Source organism: Capra hircus, chromosome 3, assembly GCF_001704415.2.
Source record: "Capra hircus breed San Clemente chromosome 3, ASM170441v1, whole genome shotgun sequence".
NCBI lineage: Eukaryota > Metazoa > Chordata > Mammalia > Artiodactyla > Bovidae > Capra > Capra hircus.
Window position 1 is genome coordinate 105,487,801 of NC_030810.1, and position 25,391 is coordinate 105,513,191.

Consider the following 25,391-nt stretch of genomic DNA (forward strand, 5'->3'; position numbering starts at 1 on the left):
CTCTGAACCAAGCTGGGGAACATCTGCCTCGTGATGTCTGCCTGACAGTGGGCAAGGGAGATGAGCAAGGACCCCCAGAGGCTAGTGTGCTCCCCCTCTTACCTCCCCCCACATCCAGAGCCCTGCGTCCTCCACACATGTGGATTCAGGAGCCGCAGAAGGTGGGGCGCAGGGGGACACGAGTAGGAGGAGGAAGAATATGGGGAGATTCTAGTCCCTCCCACTTAGAGATGCAGTTGCCATGGTGACTGAGGACCAGTGAGGCGGGATGGGGCTGGGGGTGGGGGGCGGGGGTGTGGCAGGGACGAAGGCACTGGGAGACAGGAAGCCTGGCATTCCAGAGGGAGGGAGACGCAGCAGCATATCCAAGCTCCAGGTAAGGGAGCCCAAGCGCTGACAGTTCAGAATGGAGGGGGCGGTCCATTGTCTGGCGCTTGCTCTGCCCCGAGGAGGGGGCAGACAGAGGGGGTCAGGCCATTGTATTCAGTACTCAGCTGAGTCTTCCAGCACTAGTCGGACAGGAGGAGGAAACCCAGGAGGCTCTGGGTAAGGGGTTAAAGGGGATTGGGTTGGGTGGACAGAAAGAAGGCTGGAGACTGTGGGGGTGAGAAGAGGTGGGGGGTGCTGGGGGAGCAGAGGCTTGGGGATATATCCTTAGTGCCTTACACACATTCAGTTCAGTTCAGTTCAGTCGCTCAATCGTGTCTGACTCTTTAATTATAAGTTGATTTGACTTGCTTGTGATTGTAAAAAAGAGGATAACAAGGGACTGGGTAGATAGGGCTAAGAAGCGGATCTGGGAATCTGATGTTCCCTAGGACTGTGCTCTTCTGGGGCTTCCTTGAAGCTGAGGGTAGAGGTGGTGGGAAGAATTAGACCAGCTGGGTCGTTGGCACAGCCAGGAGTGGCTTCTCTCCTGGCTCCAGGACCCCTCCCTTGGTGAGGTATCCAGGCTCCATCAGAGTGCAGAAGAGACTGACCCTGGGGTGATGGGAAGCAACTTCTCCCACCTCCATCCCCACACCTAGATTTCTATCCTGGGCTGAAAGCTGGCCAGAAAGGGGTTGTTATTTGATGTGGTCTAGGGGCCATGGGGAAGGAGTCCCCACCAGGAGGTCAGGGCTGAACTCAGCAGAGCTGTCATGGTGGTCCCCAGGCTGGGCCCCAGGGCTTAGAGAGAAAGAAGTTGGGGAGCCCCCACAGTGCAGCTGCGAAATGGCATAGCCCCGGCAACCTGGTCCTGAACCACTGATCCCTTCCTACCACCACCCCACCTGAACTGCTGCCCTACTTAGCCTCAGCCAAGACACTTCCTCTCCCTGGCCTTGGTTTCCTCATTTGTACTGTGAGGGGGTGGGACCCCGTCAGCTCTGAGCATCCTCGATGTTGTGAGAGGTCCTGCTACATTATTCGCCAGGCCCAGTGCAAAATGAAAGTGTGGGGCCCCTCATTCAAAATCTAGACTTTCAAACATTCTGACTATTTACCAAAATATCTTTCCAAGGTGGAATGCCAGAAAAGTTTTCAGGAGATTCCACAGAAAACTCTGTTTCCAAAGACCTTATCTCGTTTCTCCTTTTCTTCCCCCCTCCCAAATTCCTTCCTTGCATTTCTGAAATCATCTATCTCATATATAGCCTCTGCAGTTTACAACCTGAAAATCTTATGGATTACCAGATCAACTTCACTATGATTTCATGAAAATGTATGTGAAATTATAAAAAAAATTGCAAATGCTTATATTTAAAGTTTCTTTTATGACAGTGCTATGTTTAAGTGGGAATAGACATTAGTAAACATTTTTTTAGTGAAAAAACAAAACAAAACAACCAAGACTTATAAGACAGCAGCACTTGGGCGTTAGACTGAGCCTGGGCCCCTGTGCGACTGCCCAGGTTACGTGCCCAGGAAGCCAGCCCTGACTGTGGGCTGGCTCTGTGTGCGGCAGCAAGAGAGAGGGCAGTGCGGCTTGAAGTCTGACTCCTGAGACTCTGGTACAAGATGGGCAGTGATGGGGGCAAGGTGACCCTCCTCCCCACCAGGCTCCTCAGGGAACTAGCCCGGGAGGCCCTTGTGGAGGCAGTGGAGGCAGGACTTGTAGGCTTCTGTTTCCTCTTGAGTCAGGATTCAGCCCAGAGATACTGTTTCTTAGCCCAGGGGGGAACTAGAACTTGCTTTCTTCAGCCAAGTTGCTCAGAGTTGAGTTCCCTGGACCCGGGCAGGAGGAGGACAGCTAAGAGGCACTGTAGCTAAGGGATTCACTCTGGAACGAGGCAGACCTGGTTTACCTTTCCTCCTGGCTACTCTGCCTCACTTCCCCTATCTTTAAAATGTGGGGACTTCCCTGGTGATTCGGTGGATAAGACTCCATGCTTCCAATGCAGGTGGTGAGGGTTCTATCCTTGGTCAGGGAACTAAGGTCCCACATGCTGCATGGCAAGACCAAAAAAAAAAAAAAGATTACTGTAGTATCTAGAAGCTAAAATTGTTGGGTAGAACAAAGCCTTTATCAATAAGGCAAACTTCATACTTGTGGTTGAGGTAAAGAAGACTTGTCAGAAGGAAGAACTAGGCTCAGGGCATTGAATCTAAGGCTTCCGGGGAGAGACAGGAACAAGGCAGGGGCCTGGAGCTTGGGGCTAGAATCTCCTCCCTCCTCCCCGCTCCCCACCATCAGAACTCTTCTCAGACAAGCCAGTCCATTCAAGCAGAGAGGCCTGCAGCAGGGTAGGTTTCCACTCTAAACTGAGGGTTAGGGGGCATGAAATGTGGGGTCCAGGTGGGAGTGATCCTTGATTCTGAGAGTCCAGAAAATTTTCTCCGGGTGACTGGGCCAATGGCTTCTCCCAGGGGCCTGGCAATAAGACTCCATGAGAGTCTGGGGGAGTCTAAAGTAAGTGTTTTTTGTTTGTTTGTTTGTTTGTTTTTAATTTATTTGGCTGTGCTGGGTCTTAGTTGCAGCATGTGGGATCTAGTTCCCTAACTAGGTGTCAAATCTGGGTCCCCAAGTTGAGACTGCAGAGTGAGGCCTAGCCACTAGATCAGCAGGAAAGTCCCTTAAGCTAGTCTTGCCCGAAACAGTTGTCGGGAGCGGCTTGGCTGAGACCTCAGAGAAATTGAAGGAAAATGAAAGCAGAGGGAAAGGGAAGAAGGCTGAGCCGACTCTGACAAGGAATTCTTCTAAGAAGGAGTCTAAGCTGTCTCACCTTCTGTACACCTTGCTGTGGCAGGGAGGAGGGTGGGTGGGTGGATATTACGCAGCAGGAAAGACTTCCTGACCATGAGGAATATGCATTTAAGGAGGTGGTCTATTTATTAGAGTCGGATTAGCCCTGGGACGTCTGTGCTCTGTAACCAGCAGTCAGCTGGGGCTGAGTGAGCAGGAAACTACCCACTTTCTAGGTCATGAAGCCTTTGGTGCTAGATGCCTCATTAACCCTGCATTATGAGATCCCTGGAGCCCTAAGGGAGGGGTGAGCAGCCACCATCGGGCCTTTGGGTGCCTCAGAAGTATGAGCGCAGATGGGAAATTTTCTGGGTCTCCCACTGGCCTGATGCCGCCCTAAGAGCGCTGGAGATAAGACTACAGAAGGAATTTTCTCAGCAAAGCCATGGATGAGAGCCTAATGCAATTGTTTTATTTATTAAAAAATTTTTTTTAATCATTAAAAAAAATTTATTTATTTATTTGGGTCTTAGCTGTCATGCAGGCTCAGTTACCCCAGGCGTGTGAGACCTTAGTTCCCTGACCAGGGATCGAAACTGGTCCCTTGCATTGCAGGGTGGATTCGTAGATACTAGACCAAGAGGCAAGCCCCGAAATCATTTTTTAAATGGAAATATATTTAATTGACAATGTTGTGTTATTTCAAATGTACAGCAAAATGTGGGCTTCCCTGGTGGTCTAGTGGTTAAGACTCCATGCTTCCAATGCAGGGTGTGGGGGTTTGATTCCTGGTTGGGGAAGGTCCCACATTGCTGAGTAATGTGCCCAAAAAAAAGAGAGAAAGAAGAGAAGATTGTACAACAAAGTGATTCAGTTTTACATACACATACGTATATATAGATAAGAAAATTCAAAGTGTGAGTCGCTCAGTGGTGTCTGACTCTTTGTGACTCCATGGACTGCAGCCAACCAGGCCCTTCTGTCCATGGAATTCTCCAGGCAAGAATACTGGAGTTGGTTGTTGTTGTTTAATTGCAAAGTTGTGTCTGACTCTTTGCGACCCCATGGACTTGTAGCCCACCAGACTCCTCTATCCACGGTATTTTCCAGGCAAGAATATTGATGTGGGTTGCTATTTCCTTCTCCAAGGGATCTTTCTGACCCAGAGATTGAGCTCGGGTCAATCTGCATTGCAGGCAGATTATATATAAACATATTCTTTTTCAGATTGTTTTCCATTATAGGTTATTACAAGTATTAAATATAGGTCCCTGTACTATACTGGAGAAGGCAATGGCACCCCACTCCAGTACTCTTGCCTGGAAAGTCCCATGGATGGAGGAGCCTGGTAGGCTGCAGTCTGTGGGGTCGCTAAGAGTCAGACATGACTGAGTGACTTCACTTTCACTTTTCACTTTCACGCATTGGAGAAGGAAATGGCAACCCACTCCAGTGTTCTTGCCTGGAGAACCCCAGGGACGGGGAAGCCTGGTGGGCTGCCGTCTCTGGGTCACACAGAGTCGGACACGACTGAAGTGACTTAGCAGCAGCAGCAACCTGTACTATACAGCAGGTCCTTGTTGTTCACAATTGTATTGTTTTTTAAAGACTATGGCTCGGTTGGACGTGGGAGGTCTGAAAGGTTATCCCACTTCAGGGATTTCCTTGTTGGTAGGAGTGGAGAGCCCCCACCTTGTGGGTAAGTGAAAAGAGGAATATGAAAGATGGTATCATGTCTCCTATCTGGGAAATCTTGAGCAAGAGGTAAAATCCCTGCTAGGCTTGTTAGACTGGCTGTGACAAGATAGAGGGACAGGGGAATGGCTGAAATGACCTAGAAACTTTCTGGCCTTTTAAACTTTCTTGATAGACAGGTGAGAGGAGGGCCAAAGAGAGAGGTGTGTCTCCTTTTATTCCCCTCCCAATCAACCAACTTCCGCCCAAGCCAGGGATCTGTCACAACTCGAGAGGTGGAAATTCTGGTTTCCCTTGCCCAGAGCTCCCAGTGCGGGCTTTGCCACTATGGGTACCTGGAGGGCCGCACTCCTGGCCCAGCCAGGCTGAGCCTCCCGTCCCCCACCTCTGGGGCCTGGGAGCCCTCCCTTCTTCTTTCTCTTGGATGGCACCCCCTGCCCAAGAGTCTGGATACCTGGGTTCTACGCTGTGGGTGGCTCAACGGTACGTGAGATGTGATGGCTGACTGGAGGGGTGGAAGTCCAAGGGGAGGATTATGCAGAGACCAGGGAGACGGACAGCAGCCGCACTAAGACCAGAGGGGGGCGGGGAGCTGCAGAGGCTGGGAGACGACCAGCCGCTCCCTGCCCTGGGCCACTTTCCGTGTGATGCTAGTAGCCAGCCTGGAGGGCTGGTCTCCCATCTCCTCTCTGCAAGAAGAGGCCTGTAGGCCTCAGAGTCAGAGAACAGAGCAGGCCGATTCAGACCTGGTCTTCTTGTTTGGGTCATCAGAGGGCAGGGCTGAGTACAAGGCCCTGGTTATCAAGAGATCTGAAAGCGCCGGGAGAATCAAGTCTGAAGAACCTATATTGTGAGTGCAGGAAGCTGCTCCCTAGAAAGTCCTGGAGCCAGGACCAGGCAGTGGTTTTGGAATCTGGGCTACGGGAGGAAGAAAGGCAAAGAGTAGATAACAAGAAGGACTTCCTTGAGAGTAAGGTGAGGAAAGGCAGAGCCGGGCTATCGGTGCAAAGAGATCATAAGGGATGGGGAAAAACTGGACTTCAGCCCGGAGGGGAGAGTGGGGCAGAGTGAGCCTGTTAGAATGATGGAAGTGAGACTCTCTGAGGGCACGCTGGAGAGGAAACTGGCCCGTTCCCCTAGCATCCCCCCCCTGCCATACACACTTCTGCTGCCTGGGGCTCTCTGATTGGTTCCCAGGGGGGATGTGGTAAGGACGGCTCACCCAGAGAGTACCCGGTGCCTGTTTCCCCAGAGACGTCCAGTGACAGCCCCTGGCTGAGCATGGCCCTTCCAGCCCTGGGCCTGGACTCCTGGAGCTTCCTGGGCCTTTTCCTCTTCCAGCTGCTCCTGCTGTTCCTGCCACCGCCGACAACTGCGGGGGGTGAAGGGCAGGGACCCACACCCAGGGTCAAATACTATGCAGGTAAGGGTTTGATGATCAGGAAGTAGGGGATGGCAGCCCCGGGCTGGAGGCGGGTGGAGGAAGGAAAGAGAGAATGGAAGGAGAGGGGTAGGAAATTGGACTTGGAGAAACCACAATAGATAAGTCATGGAGAGGCAGAGGGCGTCAGGGAGAGAGAGACAGCCAGAAATAGAAATTCAGGCTGAGAAAGGAGTGAATGATGAAAATCACTTGGGGGAGAGACTGAGGACAGGGAGGTGAGGGGAGCAGGAGGCCAGGGGCGATGTGCCTTCTGGTTCTCCAGAGCTGGTGATTTCTCTTTCCCTCCTTCAGTGTCACTGTTATCAAACTGGGCACTTCAAACCCATAACTGCTTTCATGCCCTCAAATGCCCCAAGGACATTTGTGGCTTAAGGGAATCCATGGACCAGGTGACCTAGGACATAAAGTGCACAGATGATGCTGGACCATGCTGTGTCCAATACTGTGGACACCAGGAATATAAGAACCCAGAGTAGCCTTGCTGGGATATGGGCCCTGGGACCCTGTAGGCACAGTTTGACTGGTTTCTTACTGCGGCTGTGGGGGCTGCTGGCCCTCCACCTCCAAGGAAAAGACTCAAGAAAGGACATGGGCCCTGTCGGAGTTGTAGGGGCAGGGTCTCCTGGGCATGGCTGAGTCTTTAACATCTTTCTGGGGCAATGTGGTAAAGGAAATGCATGTTGCCCATTGATGGAAGGGCCTCCCTTGTGTTAGGTGCTGGGATTACAGCATAAACCCTGCCCCCAAGGTGCTGATGGTCCCCAGGGGCAGGCAGGTGGGCCGTCACACAGCCATACTCGAGGGTGATCAGTTCAATGACAGAGAGGTTTATACAGCTCTGGCGAGGCCAGCCTCTCTGGCACCTTGCCCCAACTCCTCTGCGTGGTTGGTGCTAATATTCTCTGAGCCTCCGGAGCTAACAGTTAGCTGATCAGTCCTCTAATGCAAAAGTGCAAATGTGCTCATGAGAGAGAGAGAGAGTTTGAGAAGCTCATCTCTCTGTGCCAGGGGACCTATGTGCCAGGGGACCGGCCACACACGCCCACCTCTGCCACATCGCAGTGATGGGGAGACCTCAGGGAATCTCCCACAGCCAGCCGAAATCCCCAGTCCAGGTGATATCCAGGCGCCTGCAGGAAACTCGAGAAAAACATTTTCTTTCTGTTCCACCTATGGCAGTGGTTCTTGTGGTGGAAATTTCCTGTAGAGGAGGGAAGGAAAGCGGGGTTGGTGACTGGGACAACTGCAACCCACGGTTACTCTGACACATAGTCCTGTCTACCTCTAGCCTTGTCTGTGGCTGCCAACACCTTCCTGTTGTTGCTCTCTGCCCTCCCTGCCTGTGAGGACTGACGTGTCCTCCCCAGCCGCAGCCCCCTAGGCCTGGAAGAACATCCCTTGTGCCTCGCTTTATTTCCTGTCCCTTTGTCTGTCTCTTGAGGGTGGGCCACCCTCCGTCTGTCCCAGGCTGTTATTGCCCTGTCTCTGGTTGTCTTTCCTCTCCACTATGAGCTCAGCACCCAATGCTCCTAGGCCGTCAGCAGGGTCGGGCAGAGCAGGGATCTGCTGCTGAGGAGTGGGTCCGGCTGCAAGGGCTGGGGGGGGAGCACACTCTGCCAACCCTTTCCTTTCCCTGCTTTTCTCTCAGAAATCAGCTGCTTGCCCACTGCCTTCTCATCACTCACCCTTTCTCACCACCTCTCAACAGGGGATGGACGCAGAGCTCTTAGCTTCTTCCACCAAAAGGGCCTCCAGGACTTTGACACTCTGCTCCTGAGTGATGATGGAGGCACTCTCTATGTGGGGGCTCGAGAGGCCATTCTGGCCTTGAATATCGAGGATCCTGGGGTGCCAAGGCTGAAGAACATGGTGAGAGGCCAGGGAAAGGGTGAGGGCTGGAAGTGAGGAGAGGGCTGACAGCTGCCCTGTGCCTGGGCTGTCTATGCATGGATAACTACCCAATTTGCTGTCATCTATAATCAGCAACGATTAGCAGTTCTTTATTTTATTTTATTATTTTACTTTACAATACTGTATTGGTTTTGTCATACATTGACATGAATCCACCACGTGTGTACATGAGTTCCCGATTAGCAGTTCTTGGTATAGACATATACCTGTATGATGTTTATGACAGACAAGAAACACAACAGTGGCCTCACACTTCATGGGTACCATGAATACTGGTTCAATAATACTAATCGCTAAAATGGCTGATATGTAAATTGACAAAGTGAACGTGAAAGTTGCTCAGTCGTGTCCAACTCTTTGCAACCCCGTGGATAGTCCATGGAATTCTCCAGGCAAAAATACTGCAGTGGGTGAAGGGGATCTTCTTCCCAACCCAGGGATTGAACCCAGGTCTCTCGCATTGCAGGCAGATTCTTTACCAGCTGAGCCACCAGGGAAGCCCAAGAATACTGGAGTGGGTAGCCTATCCCTTCTCAAGGGTCTCCTTCCCGACCCAGGAATCGAACCAGGATCTCCTGCATTAGCAGGCGGATTCTTTACCAGCTGAGCTACCAGGAAAGCCCCAATACTAATTGTTAAAATGACTGATATGGAAATTGACATATGAGAGAAACATTGACTCAAACTATATCAATAATGTGATATCCACCCACTGGAAGATATCACTGAAGCTTCTGTGTTAAATTATAGTCACCCTACTCACAGGAATAATGTGAGGGAGAAAGGGAGAGGGAAGGAGTAGAGGGAGGGAGGGAGCAATTACTGAGCATCTCAACACCGTCTCTGTTGCTCAGTGTGTGGTCTGTGGGCCACCTGCACATATGGGATGCGGATTAAAAATGCAGTTTCTCTGAGGTGTGAGGAACCGAAAATTTTTAACAGTTTCCCCAGGAGGTGTGTTTTGTTTCGTTTCCAGCTGCTGCTTTGTATACCATGCATGGCATTAGGTGCTTTACATACAGAAATCTGTGCCATTGACCAAGATCACTCAACCAGTAAGTGGCTGAGTCTAGGTTCAAGCTCAGGTCTCATTCCATTGACCATGTTCTCACGTGGAGCTGTGTCCTCATGAATATCAGTATCATTAGAGTAATAGCCAGGGTCACAAAGTGAGGTTCTCACAGCCTACCAGCATGCAACTAACCATTATGCCTGCGGGTGATTTCACACCAGAGCCAAGGAGGGGGTAACAGGTCGGAGAACTCAAGATCTCATTCCCTTCATCTCCCCTCTCCCAATGCCCTACTTCAGATACCCTGGCCAGCCAGTGACAGAAAAAAGAGTGAATGTGCCTTTAAGAGGAAGAGCAATGAGGTAAGTAGGGGTGGCGATATTGGGGCTCTGGAAGAGAGCCCTGGTGTCCCCAGGCCATCACTGGATGACCTTAGGTGAGGCAGGCAGCAGAGGACGCTTGTCTGAGTGGTGGTGTCCTAGAGGATCATGATCACGTGGCCTGCTGTTCTCTGGGGACTGCCTCAGCATTGCCCAGCCCTTCTCCCTACTGGCGAGTGAGGGAGCAGTCCTCCAGGGGCCGGGAGTCTGGGGCAAGTGTCCCGGAGGCCTGAACTGTCTCTCTCTCCCCCAGACACAGTGTTTCAACTTTATTCGTGTCCTGGTATCCTTCAACGCCACCCACCTCTACGCCTGCGGCACGTTCGCCTTCAGCCCTGCTTGCACCTTCATTGTGAGTTATCTGGCGCCGGCTCTCAGGCCCCACCTCACCTCCACCCCCAGCTCATCCTCTGTAGCTCTGAAAAACTCTGATGTTGCAGCCCAAGGTCCTTGTGAGCTTCCGAGCTCCAGGTCAATTTTCCTCCGCACCCTCTACCCCTTCCTCCCTCAGGTCCCTCCTTTCCTTTCTCTGGCATTCTGGCCCCCCCAGCCACGTTCCCCCCTCTAGGAACTCCAAGACTCCAAACTGTTGCCCATCTCGGAGGACAGGGTCGTGGAGGGGAAAGGCCAAAGCCCCTTCGACCCCACCCACAAGCACACGGCTGTCATGGCAGGTGAGTGTCGGGTCCCCTGGTCCATCCCAACGACTGCTTTCCCCGGTCACTCTGTGACACAGGGAATCTGACGATTTCCTGAAAGGCAAGAGGACAAAGGGAGGGGAAGCCAGGAGCCTCAGAGCATAAAATCAGAGGGAGTATCAGGTATCCCAACCAGTTGAAGCTGCCACAAGGGAGGTGGGGCAAGATGGATGTGGAGGGATGCACAGAGGTAGGAGGGTCCTGGAAGGGTCTCAGACAGGGAAGAGGCCTGAGAGTCACCATTTGTTCAACAAGCAGGCTCTGTATGAACAGCCCCTCTGGTGTGCCAGGCATTGTGCTAGGAAACATAGGGATTGCAAAGAGGAAATCATGGTGCTGTGCCCTCCTGGACACAAACCATCACTCCCCCCACCCCCTGGCTTCCTGGCCTTTGACTGAGTGGGACCTTGAAAGACAAGTAGATGGGCAGGGAAAGTGTTCCAGGAAGAAAAGGATAGGCCCTCATGTATAGAAACAAAACAGCCATCCTGGGGGAACAATGAGTGATTCTAACTGGCAAGTGGTTCAGCTGGGTATGGGAGGCAGGAGCCAGAGAAAGGCTGGAAAAATGCCAAAACACTGAAGGCTATAAGGTTGGCCAGCCCCTGTGGGAGAAGGGCCTAAGAACGGTGCTCAGGGTGGGCTGTGAGCTGGGCTTTGGGACTCCATGGGAAGGTACAGAACAAAAGAAGGCCACAGACTGATGTCAATGCTGACCCCAGTCAGGCGGATCTGAGAAGGGCAGGGGCACCCTCCAGCTGACAAGGTCCCCCTCCTCTCCTCACATTAGATGGGATGCTCTTTTCCGGCACCATGAACAACTTCCTGGGCAGTGAGCCCATCTTGTTGCGCACTCTGGGATCCCAGCCTGTCCTCAAGACTGACAATTTCCTCCGCTGGCTGCAACGTAAGGATCTCAGCCCCACCCAGCACAGGTCTGGCCCCCTTCCCCAAGTCCCGGAGACCTGGCACTCTGAACTGCTGTTAATTCACTCAACTCTCAGTGGTTGAGGCGTACTACATGCAAGGTGATACTGCAGGGAAGACAGAGCTCCTGTCCTGGGAAGGTTTCATCTTTTTAAAAAAAACTTTAATTTTTAAACAATTTTGGTTGCGCTGGGTCTTCGTAGTTGCGCAGGCTTTTTCCCTCTGGTTGTGGCGAGCGAGGGGCTACCCTCCAGTTGTGTGCAGTGCATGGGCTTCTCATTGTGGTGGCTGCTCTTGTTGGGAAGCGCAGGCTCTAGAGCAGGCAGGCTTCAGTAGTTGCAGCACACGGGCTCGCAGCGGTTGTGGGTCTCTCTGGCTCTGGGGCACAGGTTCAATAGTTGAAGCCCACAGGCTTAGCGGCTGCATGTGGGATCCTCCCTGACAAGGGATCAAACGTTTGTCTCCTGCATTGGCAGGGAAACTCACGAAGCTTTCATCTTATGTAAATAATTAAAGTACCTCCCCTCACCCATGGCCACGCCTTGACCAGCCGTGGATCTGGGGCATAGTACCTCCTGGTCTTCAGAGTCAAGAGTTTTCCCAAAGGGGAAACCAGGACACCTAGGTGCTCCATCTCTTAGCCTATTTGCCCTTCCCCTGCAGCGGACGCCTCCTTCGTGGCAGCCATCCCTTCCACCCAGGTGGTCTACTTCTTCTTCGAGGAGACAGCCAGCGAGTTTGAGTTCTTCGAGAAGCTTCACATTTCCCGGGTGGCCCAAGTCTGCAAGGTCGACAGCCTGGTGGGAGGCGGGGCTGGCCGTGGAGAAGCCAATGGGGGAGATGGCAGAGGCGGGACCGGGTGCTTAGGGCCCAATGGAGGTGAGGGGGCGGGTTAGAGGGCGTGGTCACGCGTGGGCACTGGGGGCACCCTCTGACTCTTAGACTGCGCCCCTAGAATGACGTGGGTGGCGAAAAGTTACTGCAGAAGAAGTGGACCACCTTCCTAAAGGCCCAGCTGCTTTGCACCCAGCCGGAACAACTTCCCTTCAACGTTATCCGTCACGCTGTCCTGCTGGCAGACAATTCCTCCACCGATGCCCAGGTCTACGCAGTCTTTACCTCTCAGTGGTGAGCAGCTAGGCGAGAGTGTGGGGTTGGAAGTGGGATTTGGGGTCAGCCCCCATCTCGCCCTGGCCCGCCAGGGAGGGTTGGAACTGATGTGAGCGAAGCACAAACTCCACACTTCACATATGAAGACATTTGATCATCACCATCTCCCAGGAATTTGACTCACGCCCTTAATGTAGGGCTCAATGTAGATAGGGAAAATAAAGCTCAGAAAGGTTCTTATTAGTTTATGTCCTGCCTGGTTCCAAAAAGGATAGGAGGCAGCTTACAAAAGGCAAACATTAAAATAAAATAAACCTATGAGGAAATGGACATAAAAGGAGAATAAGAGAACCCAGCAATCGAGTCAGCACGTTACAGATGTTTATCACTTATACAGTTGGGGATGTTGGGAGACATGTAGCTGTGAACTTCCTAGTGGTCATAACATAAAGCGAAACACCATCAACAACATAAGATGAAAATAAAGTCGTTGCTTGGAGGTTGAGACTTATTTGTTGTGGTCTGGCTCCCACAGCTTTCAGGTGTCTGCTGACAATGTATCAGGTACCAAAGATATCTTTTGTAAGCAGGGTCTGGTATCTGTGGCTTCCAGGACCGAGAATATGGTTTATGCCACAGTCAGGTTAAAAGGAAACAATAGAGACAGAGCTTTTGTCTCCACAGACCAGGGCGGAAGGAATAAAAATAGTCTTGTAGTTGGGTTCTGTTTGGTTATCTGAGGACCGAGAATGCACTGGACCCCCAGGGAGGAGAGCTTCATCTGGACCCTGTCCGGGAGCTGGCTACATCGCTTCTCCCATAGAGGCTCAGTCTGGGCAGGCCAGGCGGGTGACGCCCCAGGGCCTGAGCCCAAATTAGTTCTCATTAAGGATAACCACACCTCAGATCCTAAAACGGGATAAAGTCTGGGACTCTCCTAGCTCTTATCGCCTCGGCTGGGGACTGACCCAGCCCTTCATACTTCTCCCCTTCTGGGGTTTTTCACCAAAAGCGGGCCAAGGTGGGAGGGGGAGCTTCCTGGTATAGCAGAGGACGTTACAGACGACATCCCCTCTGGCTGTCTCCAGGCACCTTGGTGGGACCAGGAGCTCTGCTGTCTGCGCTTTCTCACTCAAGGACATCAAGAATGTCTTTGAGGGGAAGTATAAGGAACTGGACAAAGAGACTTCACGCTGGACTACTTATGAATATCCTGATATCAGTCCACGGCCAGGCAGTGTGAGTATCATCCACGCCACTGAGTAAAGCCCTCCTCCCCAAGACATATAATATGCGTGTCAAAGCACCTGTCACAGCATGATAGTGCCCCATAAATGCTAGTGCTCCCCACACCCCTAAGTCTTGTCTGCTCAGATATTCACCCATTCCCGCTGCCCACATTCCACATCCATGGTGTCCAGCCCCATCCTAAACACAGAATAGCACCCCTGCACCCCAGCTAAGTGCACACCATATGCTTGGGTATATCACTGAAAAAACAAAGGCGCACAGGCTGTGCCAAGGACTTTCTTGGGCCTCTTCATCTGCATTTCTTAGTTAACTTTTGTTTTTGGATTGGAGTTGTATATGTACAACATTCGAAGAAGATTTACATGGTTGGTTACAAACAACAGCCCAGTTTCCTCTCTTCAGCACTTTTCCCTCTCTAGAGACAATCATCTTCAACTCTTTTAGCTGATTCTTTTGATTTTATCCCCAAATCTCAAAATATGTTTATTGCTATTCCTTGATGCTTCCATTTCAGGCAGCATCTATTGAATTCCCATTGTGGATGGTGAAGATTTAACTGTGTCTCCCCATCCCCACCCCCACTCAGCAATGAGCTGGATCTGACTCGCAGCAACTAGCAAGAACCCTTTGTGCATCTCTTTCCAAATCCGAGTTCAGTAACATTACATTGATAGCTTGAAATTAGCCATGATGGGAATAATACATTATGGAAATCAGCAAAATCATCATCTCAGAGCAGCCTTACCAACACACTGCTATACCCACCTCTTATCTCCTAGCATTGGTTTATAGTCAGTTTGGTCAGGCCAGTATTTATATTATGATTCATTACTCACAGCTGAGCCATGTAGTAGGCCATGATTATTTTTCCTTTTTGCATAATTAAAAAAATTTTCCCTGGGGTTAGTAATTATCTTGGGTTTTTTTTGCTTTGTTTTCTAAGCTCTTATCTTTAATTCAACCCCAAACTCTACGTCAATTAACTGAATCTCTTTTGAAAACAGACCCATTTGGTAGTCTAAGAGTTTCATTTTCCTGGAGATCCCTTCTATCTGCTGCAGTCTTGACTACCTCTTTGTCTCGTGTACATCCGGAGCACAGCTGCCATCCTGGAAGCTCCCTTTTTCCTCTTTCTTGTGATAATCTGGTGTTTCTTGCATCCCACAACTTCCTATTTTTTCTTTCTTCCACTGTCTTATTTTAGTGGAGGATGGGTGGGTGGGTGCTAGGTTGCTTCAGTTGTGTCTGACTCTGTGCGACCCTATGGACTATATAGCCTGCCAGGCTCCTCTGTCCATGGGATTCTCCAGGCAAGAACACTGAGTGGGTTGCCATGTCTTCCTCCAGGGACTCTTCCCAACCCAGGGATCAAAACTGTGTCTGTTATGTCTCCTGCATTGGGAGGTGGGTTCTTTACCACTAGAGCCGCCAGGACAGCCTCTGTAAATTCCTGGAAAGGAATACACAGCAGGTAAATTTTTGTGAGACCCTGAATGTCTGAAAATGTCTTCATTCTACATTCATCTTAGATAGTTTGCTTAGTTGTATCTATTTTAATTCTAGGAAAAAATAATCTTCCTTTCAGACTTGGAAGGCATCCTCTATTATATTCTAGCTTACAGTGCTACTGTTTGAGAAGTCTGAAGCTATTCTGATCCCCAAAGCTTTGAATATCTGTTTTTACCTCTGAAATCTCGTAGTACCTTTTTTGTGTTGCTTGTTATTTTGAAATTTCATGATATTGTGCCTTGATGGGATCTTGTTCACTAATTGCCTGGGCGTTCACTTTGCCCCCTATTAGGCCTGGAAATTTAGTTCTTTCAGTTCTAAGAAGTTTTCTTGAACTGTTACCTTTTCATTTAATACATATTTTTTAAGGTCGCTTGTCACTATTGTAGGCAATGAAGACATAGTAGTGAAGAAAACAAAAAACTCTTTCTTCATGGAGAGGATATTCTACTGTTGGAATGCTTTCTCACTTCCTTCTGAACCCCCTGGATTGGTTGGTCCTATAACTTTTAAAATCCTTTTTAGGAATTTTCCCAAGTCTTTGGTTTTGTTCTACTTTCTAAGAGAGTATCTCAATTTTATCTTCTGATCCTTCTGTCAGATTTTAAATTTATGCTAACATATTTAATTTCCTAGATTTTTTGAGCTTTGTATATGTCTTATGCTGCTGCTGCTGCTAAGTCGCTTCAGTCGTGTCTGACTCTGTGTGACCCCACAGACGGCAGCCCACCAGGCTCCCCCGTCCCTGGGATTCTCCAGGCAAGAACAACGGAGTGGGTTGCCATTGCCTTCTCCAATGCATGAAAGTGAAAAGTGAAAGTGAAGTCGCTCAGTCGTGTCCGACTCCTAGCGACCCCATGGACTGCAGCCTACCAGGCTCCTCTGTCCATGGGATTTTCCAGGCAAGAGTACTGGAGTGGGGTGCCATTGCCTTCTCCGATATGTCTTATAAATATGTTCTATTATAGAGAATTTTAAACATATAAAAACTGGACAGAATAGTATGCTGCTGCTGGTGCTGCTAAGTCGCTTCAGTCTTGTCTGACTCTTAGCCACCCCATGGACTGCAGCCCACCAGGCTCCTCTGTCCATGGGATTTTCCAGGCAAGAGTACCAGAGTGGGGTGCCATTGCCTTCTCTGACAGAATAGTATAATGGACCCCTATACATCCATCAGCCAGCTGCAACTCCTCGCCAATCAGACCGCTTCATCTCTACTCCACTCACTTCCCCTCTTATTTTTTGAAGCAAATTCTGGGCATCATTTCATCTGTGTTAGTTTCCTATGGCTGCCATAACAAATTACAACAAACTTGGTGGTGTAAAACAACAGAAATTTATTCTTTCACACTTCTGGAGGCCAGGGGTTTGAAATCAAAGTTGCAGTCAACGTTGGGTCCTCATGGAGGCCCTGAGAGAGAATCCGTTCGGCGCCTCACTCCCGCCCTGGCTGGGGCGGTCTTTGGCATTCTCTCACTCCAGTCTCTGCCCCTGCCGTCACGTTGCCTTATCTCTGCGTATCTCCTCCTCTTCTCTTATGAGTACACTTGTCGTTGGATTTAGAGCCCATTGTGATCCAGCATGAGTCATCTTGAGGCTTTTAATTATATCTACAAATACACTTTTGCCAAATAAAGTCACACTCCCAGGTTTTCAATGGGCATACCTTTGGGTGGCTACCATCCATCCCATTACCTCATCCATAGTGATTTTAGTATGTATCACCCAAGATAAGGGCTTTGAAAAAAATAATGTATAGTTCCATCATTACACCAAAAAAAATAATGCATGCATGCATGTTTAGTTACTTTTTGTGATCCCATGGACTGTAGCCCGCTGGGCTCCTCGGGATTTTCCAGGCAAGAATACTGGAGTGGGTTTCCACTCCCTTCTCCAGGGATCGAACCCAGGTTTCCTGCATTGCAGGTGGATTCTTTACCATCTGAGCCACCACGGAAGCCCCCCACCCTGCCCAAATTAATAACAGTTTCTTAATCTAATATGCAAAAGTATTCAAATTTCTAATAGTCTCATAGATATCATAAGGGTTTTCTTTTTAATATAGTTTGCTTTTGAAATCAAAATCCAAATAAGATCTGTAAATTTGGATTGGTTGTTCTTCTCAGTCGCTTTTACTCTATATGTTCCCTTTCCAACTTCTTTCTTTCTCTTACGATTTATTTGTTATATAGAATTTCCCACAGTCTGGATCTTGATGATTTTGCATCGCTGTGGTGGAGTTTAAGTATTTTCTATAAATTGGTTGCTGTTTGGATCTAGAAACTTGACCATAAAAACTTGCTCTTAAAGTTTGACTTTGGGAAGCAAAATAAAAACTTGTATTTAGTTTGGTCTTCTTTCAGGACATTTATAATCTCTGGCCGCATTCTTTGGAATAAGAACTCCTCTCTTGAAGCATTATGTATGTTCTTGTTTCATGGGTATGCTGTCTTCATACTACTCTCTCTTAAGGTAGTAACGATACTTTGCTGTGAAGTTTTCTTTTCTCTGAATCATTTGTTTCCTCTTAAGGTTTATTAATTTTTTCCCATGTCACTGTTTGTTTATATCTTTCATGTCTATGGTTTCACTCACATATTTGGTCATCCTTGGCTATCTACTCATAGTTAAGAGCGAGGGGACCTTGAAGCTATGAAAACTCTGCACGCTGGGTGACTTGGCAACTTGAACTCCACGATAACTCCACTGAGAATGGGCTGGCTAGGCTGCTTTACTGGAGACCTTCAATATCAGTATCTTTAAGTCTTTCCTTTTGGGCCTTTAGTCAGTTTTCCTGGAACAGATTCTTCTGGTCTTCTCTTGGAGTGAGGCGGTCTGGCTCCTGGGATCTGGGTCATGGGGAAGAAAGGCTGCGGGTGGGGGAAGAGTCTCAGCAGGTGCTGTGTCTACCTGCATTTAATCCCCTGCCTTCATCATGATGTCTTACCCCTCCGCTGTCCTCCAACCAGAGTCCTCTCTAGAGAAAAAGCCTCCAGTCCTGGGCCAGGGTATGGAAGGGACAGTCACTCAGCTGCATGGAGCTGGGACGAAATCTGCCTGCTTCTTAAATAGATTTTCAAATATAGCCTTTCTTTTGCCCCGTTTCCAGAGGGGACTGAGGCCACTAATTTATGAACTTCAGAAATTCTGCCTTATAAATCAGAATATAAGCCTGGGCTGGCTTAGAAAGATTCTTTTTTCCTGCTAAGTCTTTTCCCTTTTGTTCATTTGCTTTCTAGCTTCCCCAATGTGGCTGCTTTTGCCTCCTCTCATGTTCTCACATGTATTTTTTTTTTTTTTTAATCCCTTTTGGAGGATGTGAGAGTAGGTACATGTGCTCATTCTGGCATCTAAATGAGATACAGATGTTATTACGTCACTTTACAGATAGGAAGTTGCGGCTCATAGAGGTAGGGTAACTTGTCTGAGGACACAGCACGTAGGTGACGCAGCTGTGGCTGGCTTTAAGACAGTGCTGTTGGAAATGGAGGACAAGAATCGTGACCAGTGATCAGGACACAGGTGTCCCAGAGCCACAATATGCTGTTGTTGGCAGGGCCTTTCAAGAACAGCCGGTCCAACCCCCTCATTTTATGGGTAAGAAAAAGAAGGCCCAGAATGGAGAAGGGACTCTCCCCGAGTCGTGCATCCAATTCATGCCAAACCATGATGCAGAATACTCCCTGCTACACCACCCCTTTTTGTGACAGACTGCAGTCCATTATTGACTCTGTGAACATTTATTGGGCCCCAACTGAGTACTAGGTCCTATGCTAAGCCTGGGCCTACAGACGTGAGTTCAGGGTGGTCCTTACCTGCAGGGGATCCTCACCCTACTTTCTGCTGGTGGCTGGGCATCCTTGGTGACGGGGATGATGGATAGAAATAATGACCGCTAACGCTTATCAAGTACTTACTTCATGCCAAATACTATTCTAATTACTTTTCATGTAATTCGCTTGCATCCTCATAGCAAGTCTGTGCTGTGTTGGTAATAGGCCCAGTTCACTGTTAAGGAACCTGAGACATGCTGAATTCAGACGCTGCATTTTAAAGCCAGGCAGTGCCAGAGTGCAGCTTTAATCACAATCCTGAAATGAGGACTGCCAAGAGGGAGGGAGGCAAAGGAGATTAGCCAAGGGGGAGGGAGGGAGGGAAGAGGCCACGGGTGGGTTGAAGGGAAGGAGAACGCTGACCTGATCTGCCTCCTTCCCCCTTCAGTGCTCCGAGGGCCCCTCCTCTGACAAAGCCTTGACCTTCATGAAGGACCATTTCCTGATGGATGAGCCAGTGGTGGGGACACCCCTGCTGGTGAAGTCTGGTGTAGAGTACACATGGCTTGCGGTGGAGACAGCCCAGGGCATCGACGGGCAGAGCCATCTGGTCATGTACCTGGGCACCAGTGAGTAGAGGGCTCCAGGGCACCCCTCAAGGGACTGGAGCCTGGGTTGCAACTCAGGTTGAGGGGGGAGACCTTTGAGTTCATTCACTCATGCATCCATTCAGCAAATTCTTTTTTTAATTGGATGATAATTGCTTTATAATATTGTGTTAGTTTCTTCTGTACCACAGTGTGAATCAGCTATACGTATACATATAACCCCTCCCTTCTGGACCCCCCACCATCCCACCCCTCTAGGTTATCACGAAGCAGCAAATGTTTATCTGAGCACCTGCGCTGTGCCTGGCACCCAGCTAGGCTCTGAAAATCTAGCAGGGAAACCAAAGAGCCCCATCCCTAACTTTTCTGAACTTTCAGTCTGGTGGGGTAGAGAAGCATGAAGGGTTTTGGTGACCTTAGCAAGAGCTGTTTATCTTATTTATTTATCTTATGGGGGGAACCATGCTAGAAAGGTGAAGAGTAAGGGAGGATAGAGAAGGAGTGTATAGACTTGGGGAGGGAGAAGATGGGCGGGAAGTAGAGGGAGCTCTTAGGTGAAGGCTTTTGTGTTTTCTATGAAGTAGGAGAACACAAGGTCATGAGTGGTGGGGACTGAGGGATGGAAAAGGCAGATTTGAGAAGAGAGAAGTAGATTCAAATATTCTTTGTGGAAAGAAGGAGAGATGGTCTGTGGGGGGATGGGGAAGATTGCGAAGCATATGTATTAAGGGCCTGGCTAAGGTGGATGACCTTGAGCTTTAGTAGAAGCAGCCCATCAGGTTCATTATTTCTTTTAGGACGTCAGCTGTGCCTATATTGAGTACACAGTCGAGAACGAAACAGACAAAAAGCTAGCTCCTTTTGGAGTGCATGGAGACAGACGATAAACATACTGAAGGAGTCAGTTACTTGGCACATTACGAGATCAGAAAATAAATAGAACAGTGTGATGGGGTGGTCAGGAATGCTTGTTGGGAAGGTGGTAATTTTTGAAAGGGTGGTTGGGGTAGACCTCACTGAACTTTGAGTAGAGACCCTTGACAGAAGTGAGGGAGGCTGGTGATGTGATTTTCTCCAGAAGTGATTAAAAGTCCACATATTCATGAAGAAAGGGGATAGTTCGGTTCCTCTAGGGCTGGAGTTTGACCAGGCAGTTTCCAAGGAAGGACTGAGAGGCAAGGGATTTCCAGCCATTTACAAGAGCTCCGTCTCCGTGGCAACGGAAGGAAATGGTCTGACAGATCTGTGTCCAGTGCAGACTTCAGAAGGAACTTTTTCTTTCTTTCTTGTTTTGGCTTCAAGGCATGTGGGATCTTAGGTCCCCAAGCAGGGATCAAATCAGCACGCCTTGCATGGAAGCCCAAAGACCTAACCGCTGGGCCAGCAGAGAAGCCCCAGAAGGAACTTTCTGACAGCTAGGGGAGGCCATCTGGAGTCAGAGAGCAAGCATGAGAGGCTAGGTGCTTTCAGCTCTCTCTCTCCACAGGCACAGGCTCCCTCCACAAGGCTGTGGTGAGTGGCCACCACAGTGCTCATCTGGTGGAGGAGATTCAGCTGTTCCCTGACCCTGAACCTGTTCGCAACCTGCAGCTGGCCCCTACCCAGGTGGGAAAGGGCCTGACCCTCAGATGGGGTCTCCAGGGGGGCAGGTCTTGGGTGCTAGGTCCTTACTAGGTGTGGCAGGGTGACTTGACAGGCTTCATCTCTCTTCCAGGGAGCAGTGTTTGCAGGCTTCTCAGGAGGCATCTGGAAGGTTCCTCGAGCCAACTGTAGTGTCTACGAGAGCTGTATGGACTGTGTCCTTGCCCGGGACCCTCACTGTGCCTGGGACCCTGAGTCTCAAACCTGCCGCCTCCTGCCCACTCCCATCGTGTGAGTGCCAGTTACCCAGGGTGTGCGTCTGGGTTCCCTCTTTCCAGATGCTATGAGGTTGGTGCAAAAGTAATTGCGGTTTAGGGCTGTGAATTTTATATCATTTTAACTAGGCTCAAACACATCTTTATTAATCAAAATAGGAACTGTTACAATCAATACATTTTTTGCCAACAAGAAATAAGTTGGTTTATTCCCGAAGCATAAAAATCTGTGCTTCAGGATTCGATGAGCTCTTGGAAACCATTTTCTGCTGGTTGTGGAAGCATTTTCCCTTCAAAAGGTTGCTTGAAGAAGTGGTAGTCGGTTGGCAAGAGGTCAGGTGAATATGGTGGATTTGGCAAAACTTTGCAGCCCAATTCGTTCAGCTTTTGAAATGTTGGTTGTGTGGCACGTGTTTGACTGTTGTTGTGGAGAAGGGGCCCTTTCTTTTGAACTGGCTGCAGGTATTGCGGTTTTCAGTGCATCCCATCGATTTGCTGAGCATGCTTCTCAGATGTCCTGGTTTCGCCAGTATTCAGAAAGTTGTAGTGGATCAGACATTTAGTGGTTGGACCAAAAAGAAGCTCCAAAGCACTTCTCAAAGCCAAACTTGCACCAAAAAGGGTCCTGACCAAACAATGCCCATGACCTCTTCTTGGTGCAGGTTTGGCTCTGGGAAGTGCTTTGGAGCTTCTTCTTGGTCCAACCACTGAGCTGATAGTCACTGGTTATAGTATACAATCCATTTTTCTTTTCTCATCACACATCACAATCTGATGGAGAAACGGTTTCTTATTGTTGCATAAAATATGAGGAGACAAAACTTCAAAATGACGATTTTTTTGATTTGTGGGCAGCACCTGAGGCATTCACTTATTGAGCTTTTTCATCCTTCCAATTTGCTTCAAATGCTGAATGACCACAGAATGGTGGACACTGAGTTCTTTGGCAACTTTTGGTGTAATTGTAAGAGGACCATCTTCAGTGACCTCTCCACTGGTCGTTGTCAACTTTCGGTGGCCGGCCATCGCACTCCTCATCTTCAAGGCTCTTGTCTCCTTTGCAAAACTTCTGGAACCACCATGCACTGTACATTTGTTAGCAATTCCTGAGCCAAATGCGTTGCTGATGTTGCGAGTTGTCTCTGCCGTTTTACGACCCACTTTGAACTCGAGTAAGAAAATTGTTCAAATTTGTAAACATCAAGTAGTATGTCATTAGCAAAAAACATAAAGCAAAAAGTATGCATTAAAATGATGTATACTATAACCACATTTATTAAGAATGTATTCCGATATCAAATGGCAAATTTCAACAATGCAAAAACCGTAATTACGTTTTCATCAACCTAATACTAATGCATCTCCTCCAAGACAACCCCCGGCCTCTGGGGGCTCCTCCAGGGATGGAGTTGCACTGTTGAGCTGTTTCAGGCCACCCTGGGCTTCTCATCCCCTGATCTCTGTTCTACCTTGTCTCCCCAACCCATCTTTCTCCCCACTGCACTTCTCTCTCTTGCTCCCTCCCCTTCCCACTCTTGCCTGTTTCAAGGGATAATTTTTGCTTTCCCTCCTCAGGAAGTCCTGGAAGCAGGACATGAAGCAAGGGAACCCAGAGTGGGCATGTGCCAGTGGCCCCATGGGCAGGAGTCTGGGGCCCAGGAGCCGCCCCCAAATCAGTGAGTGTGGGGCCAGAGAAGGTGCAAAGGCTAGGGAGGACTTCCAGCGGTGGGGACACTCCTGCATCAGTTTCTCCCCTCAGCATCTGCCTGGCTCGGGAACTGAATACCCAGAGTTGGGGTGGATTTGAATGTCAGCTGTAGGGCGGAGGGATAGGAATTCTAAGCTGGGATTCAGGATTGGGGTTGAAATTGGTTCTGGTGTCAGAGCTGGAGTTAGATGGACTGGGGCTTAGTTTGGGGCCCAGACTGGAGACAGGAAAGGGGTCAGAGCTGAGTTTAGGACTTGAAATAGAAGTTGGAGACGGGAATGGGGCCCCACATGTCGGGGCCTGCATTCTCCCCTTAACCTTTGGCCCCTTTCCTTCCCCTGCAGTTAAAGAAGTCCTGGCTGTCCCCAACTCCATCCTGGAGCTCCCCTGTCCCCAGAGCTCGGCTCTGGCCTCTTACCACTGGAGTCACGGGGTAGAAGCCATCCCAGAGGCCCCTTCCACAGTTTACAATGGATCCCTCTTGCTGCTTCTGCGAGACGGGGCGGGGGGTCTCTATCAGTGCTGGGCCACTGAGAATGACTTCTCATACCCTGTGGTCTCCTACTGGGTGCACAGTCAGGACCAGCCCCTGGCCCTGGACCCCAAACTGGCGGGCATTCCCCGGGAGCGCATGGAGGCCCCGCTGACCAGGGTTGGCGGTGGGGCCGCCCTGGCTGCCCCGAAGTCCTACTGGCCCCACTTCCTCACCGTCACTGTGCTCCTTGCCCTGGTGCTTTCAGGAGCCCTCATCACCTTCCTTGTATCCCCGTTGGGGGCACTCCGAGCCCGGGGCAAAGTCCAAGGCTGTGGGACCCTGCCCCCCAGGGAGAAAGCCCCACTGAGCAGCGAGCAGTGCCTCCAACCCCCCAAGGAAAGCAGGACCTCTGCCAGTGATATGGACACTGACAACAACCTCCAGGGCACAGAGGTGGCTTAGACTCCGGGTACAGGCTGGGGCTGTTGGATAGGGCAGGGCACGTGGCCATTGGCTGGGGAGCCAGGAGCTGCTCCTTCCTGACTAGGCTGGGAGTAGCACCAAAGACCGCTTTCCCCCCACCAGAGGACCTTCTCCGCCATTCTGTGCCACTGATAGCGCTCAGTGAGGCTGGGCACAGCAGCCTGGCTCCCCTCTGTGGAACCCGCTTCTACCAAGCATGTGGCCTCTCTAAGGGGGCTGCCCCAAACCTGGTCCAGGCCGTGAAAGGAGGACCCAGAGAGGATCCTTCAGTTCTGGGCACCCTGGGACTGTCCAGAGACATACTGCTGCAGGAGACCCTAAACCAGCGAGCGCGTGAGCACACCACACCTGGAGGCTCCACTCTGAAAGCAGCTGCCTCCCTGGACACCAACACTCCCCAAGGGCTCGCCAGGACTCTGCAGGGAGCCGCTCCCTGCAGCTCCCCCATCAGCTCTGCTGGGAGGTCTTTCCACAAGTCTCACCTCCTTCCATCTTGCTTCAGTTGGGGCACACTTAACCCCTTCTGGCCTGGCTGGAACGGCAGGGGTAATCTGAGCCTTGATCACTCGTTTCCCTGGCTGACCCCTGGACCCTCTTCTCTCCCCTCTCCTCTGTTTTGGAATTCAAAATCTGCTTGTCACAGACAATTTATTTTTTATTAAAAAGACAAAGCTTGTGACTGGTGCTATTTTTTGTCAGAGCAGAGCACTCCAGCCAGGGACCGTGAGGGGAGCAGGAAGTCTGACATTAGTAGGTTTGTGGGGTGATTGTTCTCTCCAGCTCCAAACCACCCCTTTCTCCCTGCCAGCTCCCTCCCAGCCCCCAAGCAGCCCCACAGCCCTTCCTTCTACTCCAGACACTGCTGGAGAGCACCTCCAACTCTGTCTTTGGGGCCAACTCACATCTGTCTGCTGGCCAGGCAACACCTTATCCATCCCGGACTCTGTGCCGCGGCCCCACAGTTGCTGTCCTCAGCTGTCCCACACTTCTCGAGACTCCTACTCAGTCCCCCTTCCCCTCAGCAGCAGTTGGTTTCAACCCTTGGAGGACTGAATTTATAGAAAGCCCGTGCAGCCACCCCCATCCTGGCCACATCCTTCCTAATATCTGACAAATGATTTGTGCACACCCCCTTATCACCCTCCCACTCTGCATCCTGTCACGACGTTTGTCCTGTTTCCATCCAAGGCTAACAGGTGCGCTGGCCTTTCCACGGGCCATGCCAAGACGCCCTCCCCTGCCCTCCCCACTTTACTGCTCCCTCCCTGTTAATCTCCCTTCTTCCACCCACAAGTGTACTGGGCATTCTCTGTACCGAAGGGGAAAAAGCAATGATCCTTCTTGCAACTCCGCACTTTCAGTCTACCCCCTGCACCCTCACTAAA

General features: G+C 50.1%; 1 protein-coding gene across 3 annotated transcripts; it reads left to right on the forward strand.

Annotated features, from left to right (window-relative positions):
• On the forward strand, positions 328–24,685 carry SEMA4A (semaphorin 4A). 3 transcript variants are annotated; one of them, XM_013976688.2, is made up of 15 exons: positions 328–376; positions 6,114–6,284; positions 8,014–8,174; positions 9,528–9,590; positions 9,862–9,960; positions 10,177–10,282; positions 11,097–11,213; positions 11,897–12,021; positions 12,189–12,361; positions 13,432–13,582; positions 19,325–19,505; positions 20,971–21,089; positions 21,199–21,356; positions 22,916–23,016; positions 23,393–24,684. In XM_013976688.2, the coding sequence occupies exons 2-15, from the start codon at positions 6,143–6,145 to the stop codon at positions 23,983–23,985; spliced, it is 2,289 nt and encodes a 762-aa protein (XP_013832142.2). In that variant the 5' UTR covers positions 328–376; positions 6,114–6,142; the 3' UTR covers positions 23,986–24,684. The 3 variants fall into 3 exon arrangements, with proteins under 3 accessions (XP_013832142.2, XP_005677415.2, XP_013832148.2); XM_005677358.3 differs by lacking the exon at positions 328–376 and adding an exon at positions 5,126–5,344; XM_013976694.2 differs by lacking the exon at positions 328–376 and having other exon boundaries at positions 6,122–6,284; positions 23,393–24,685.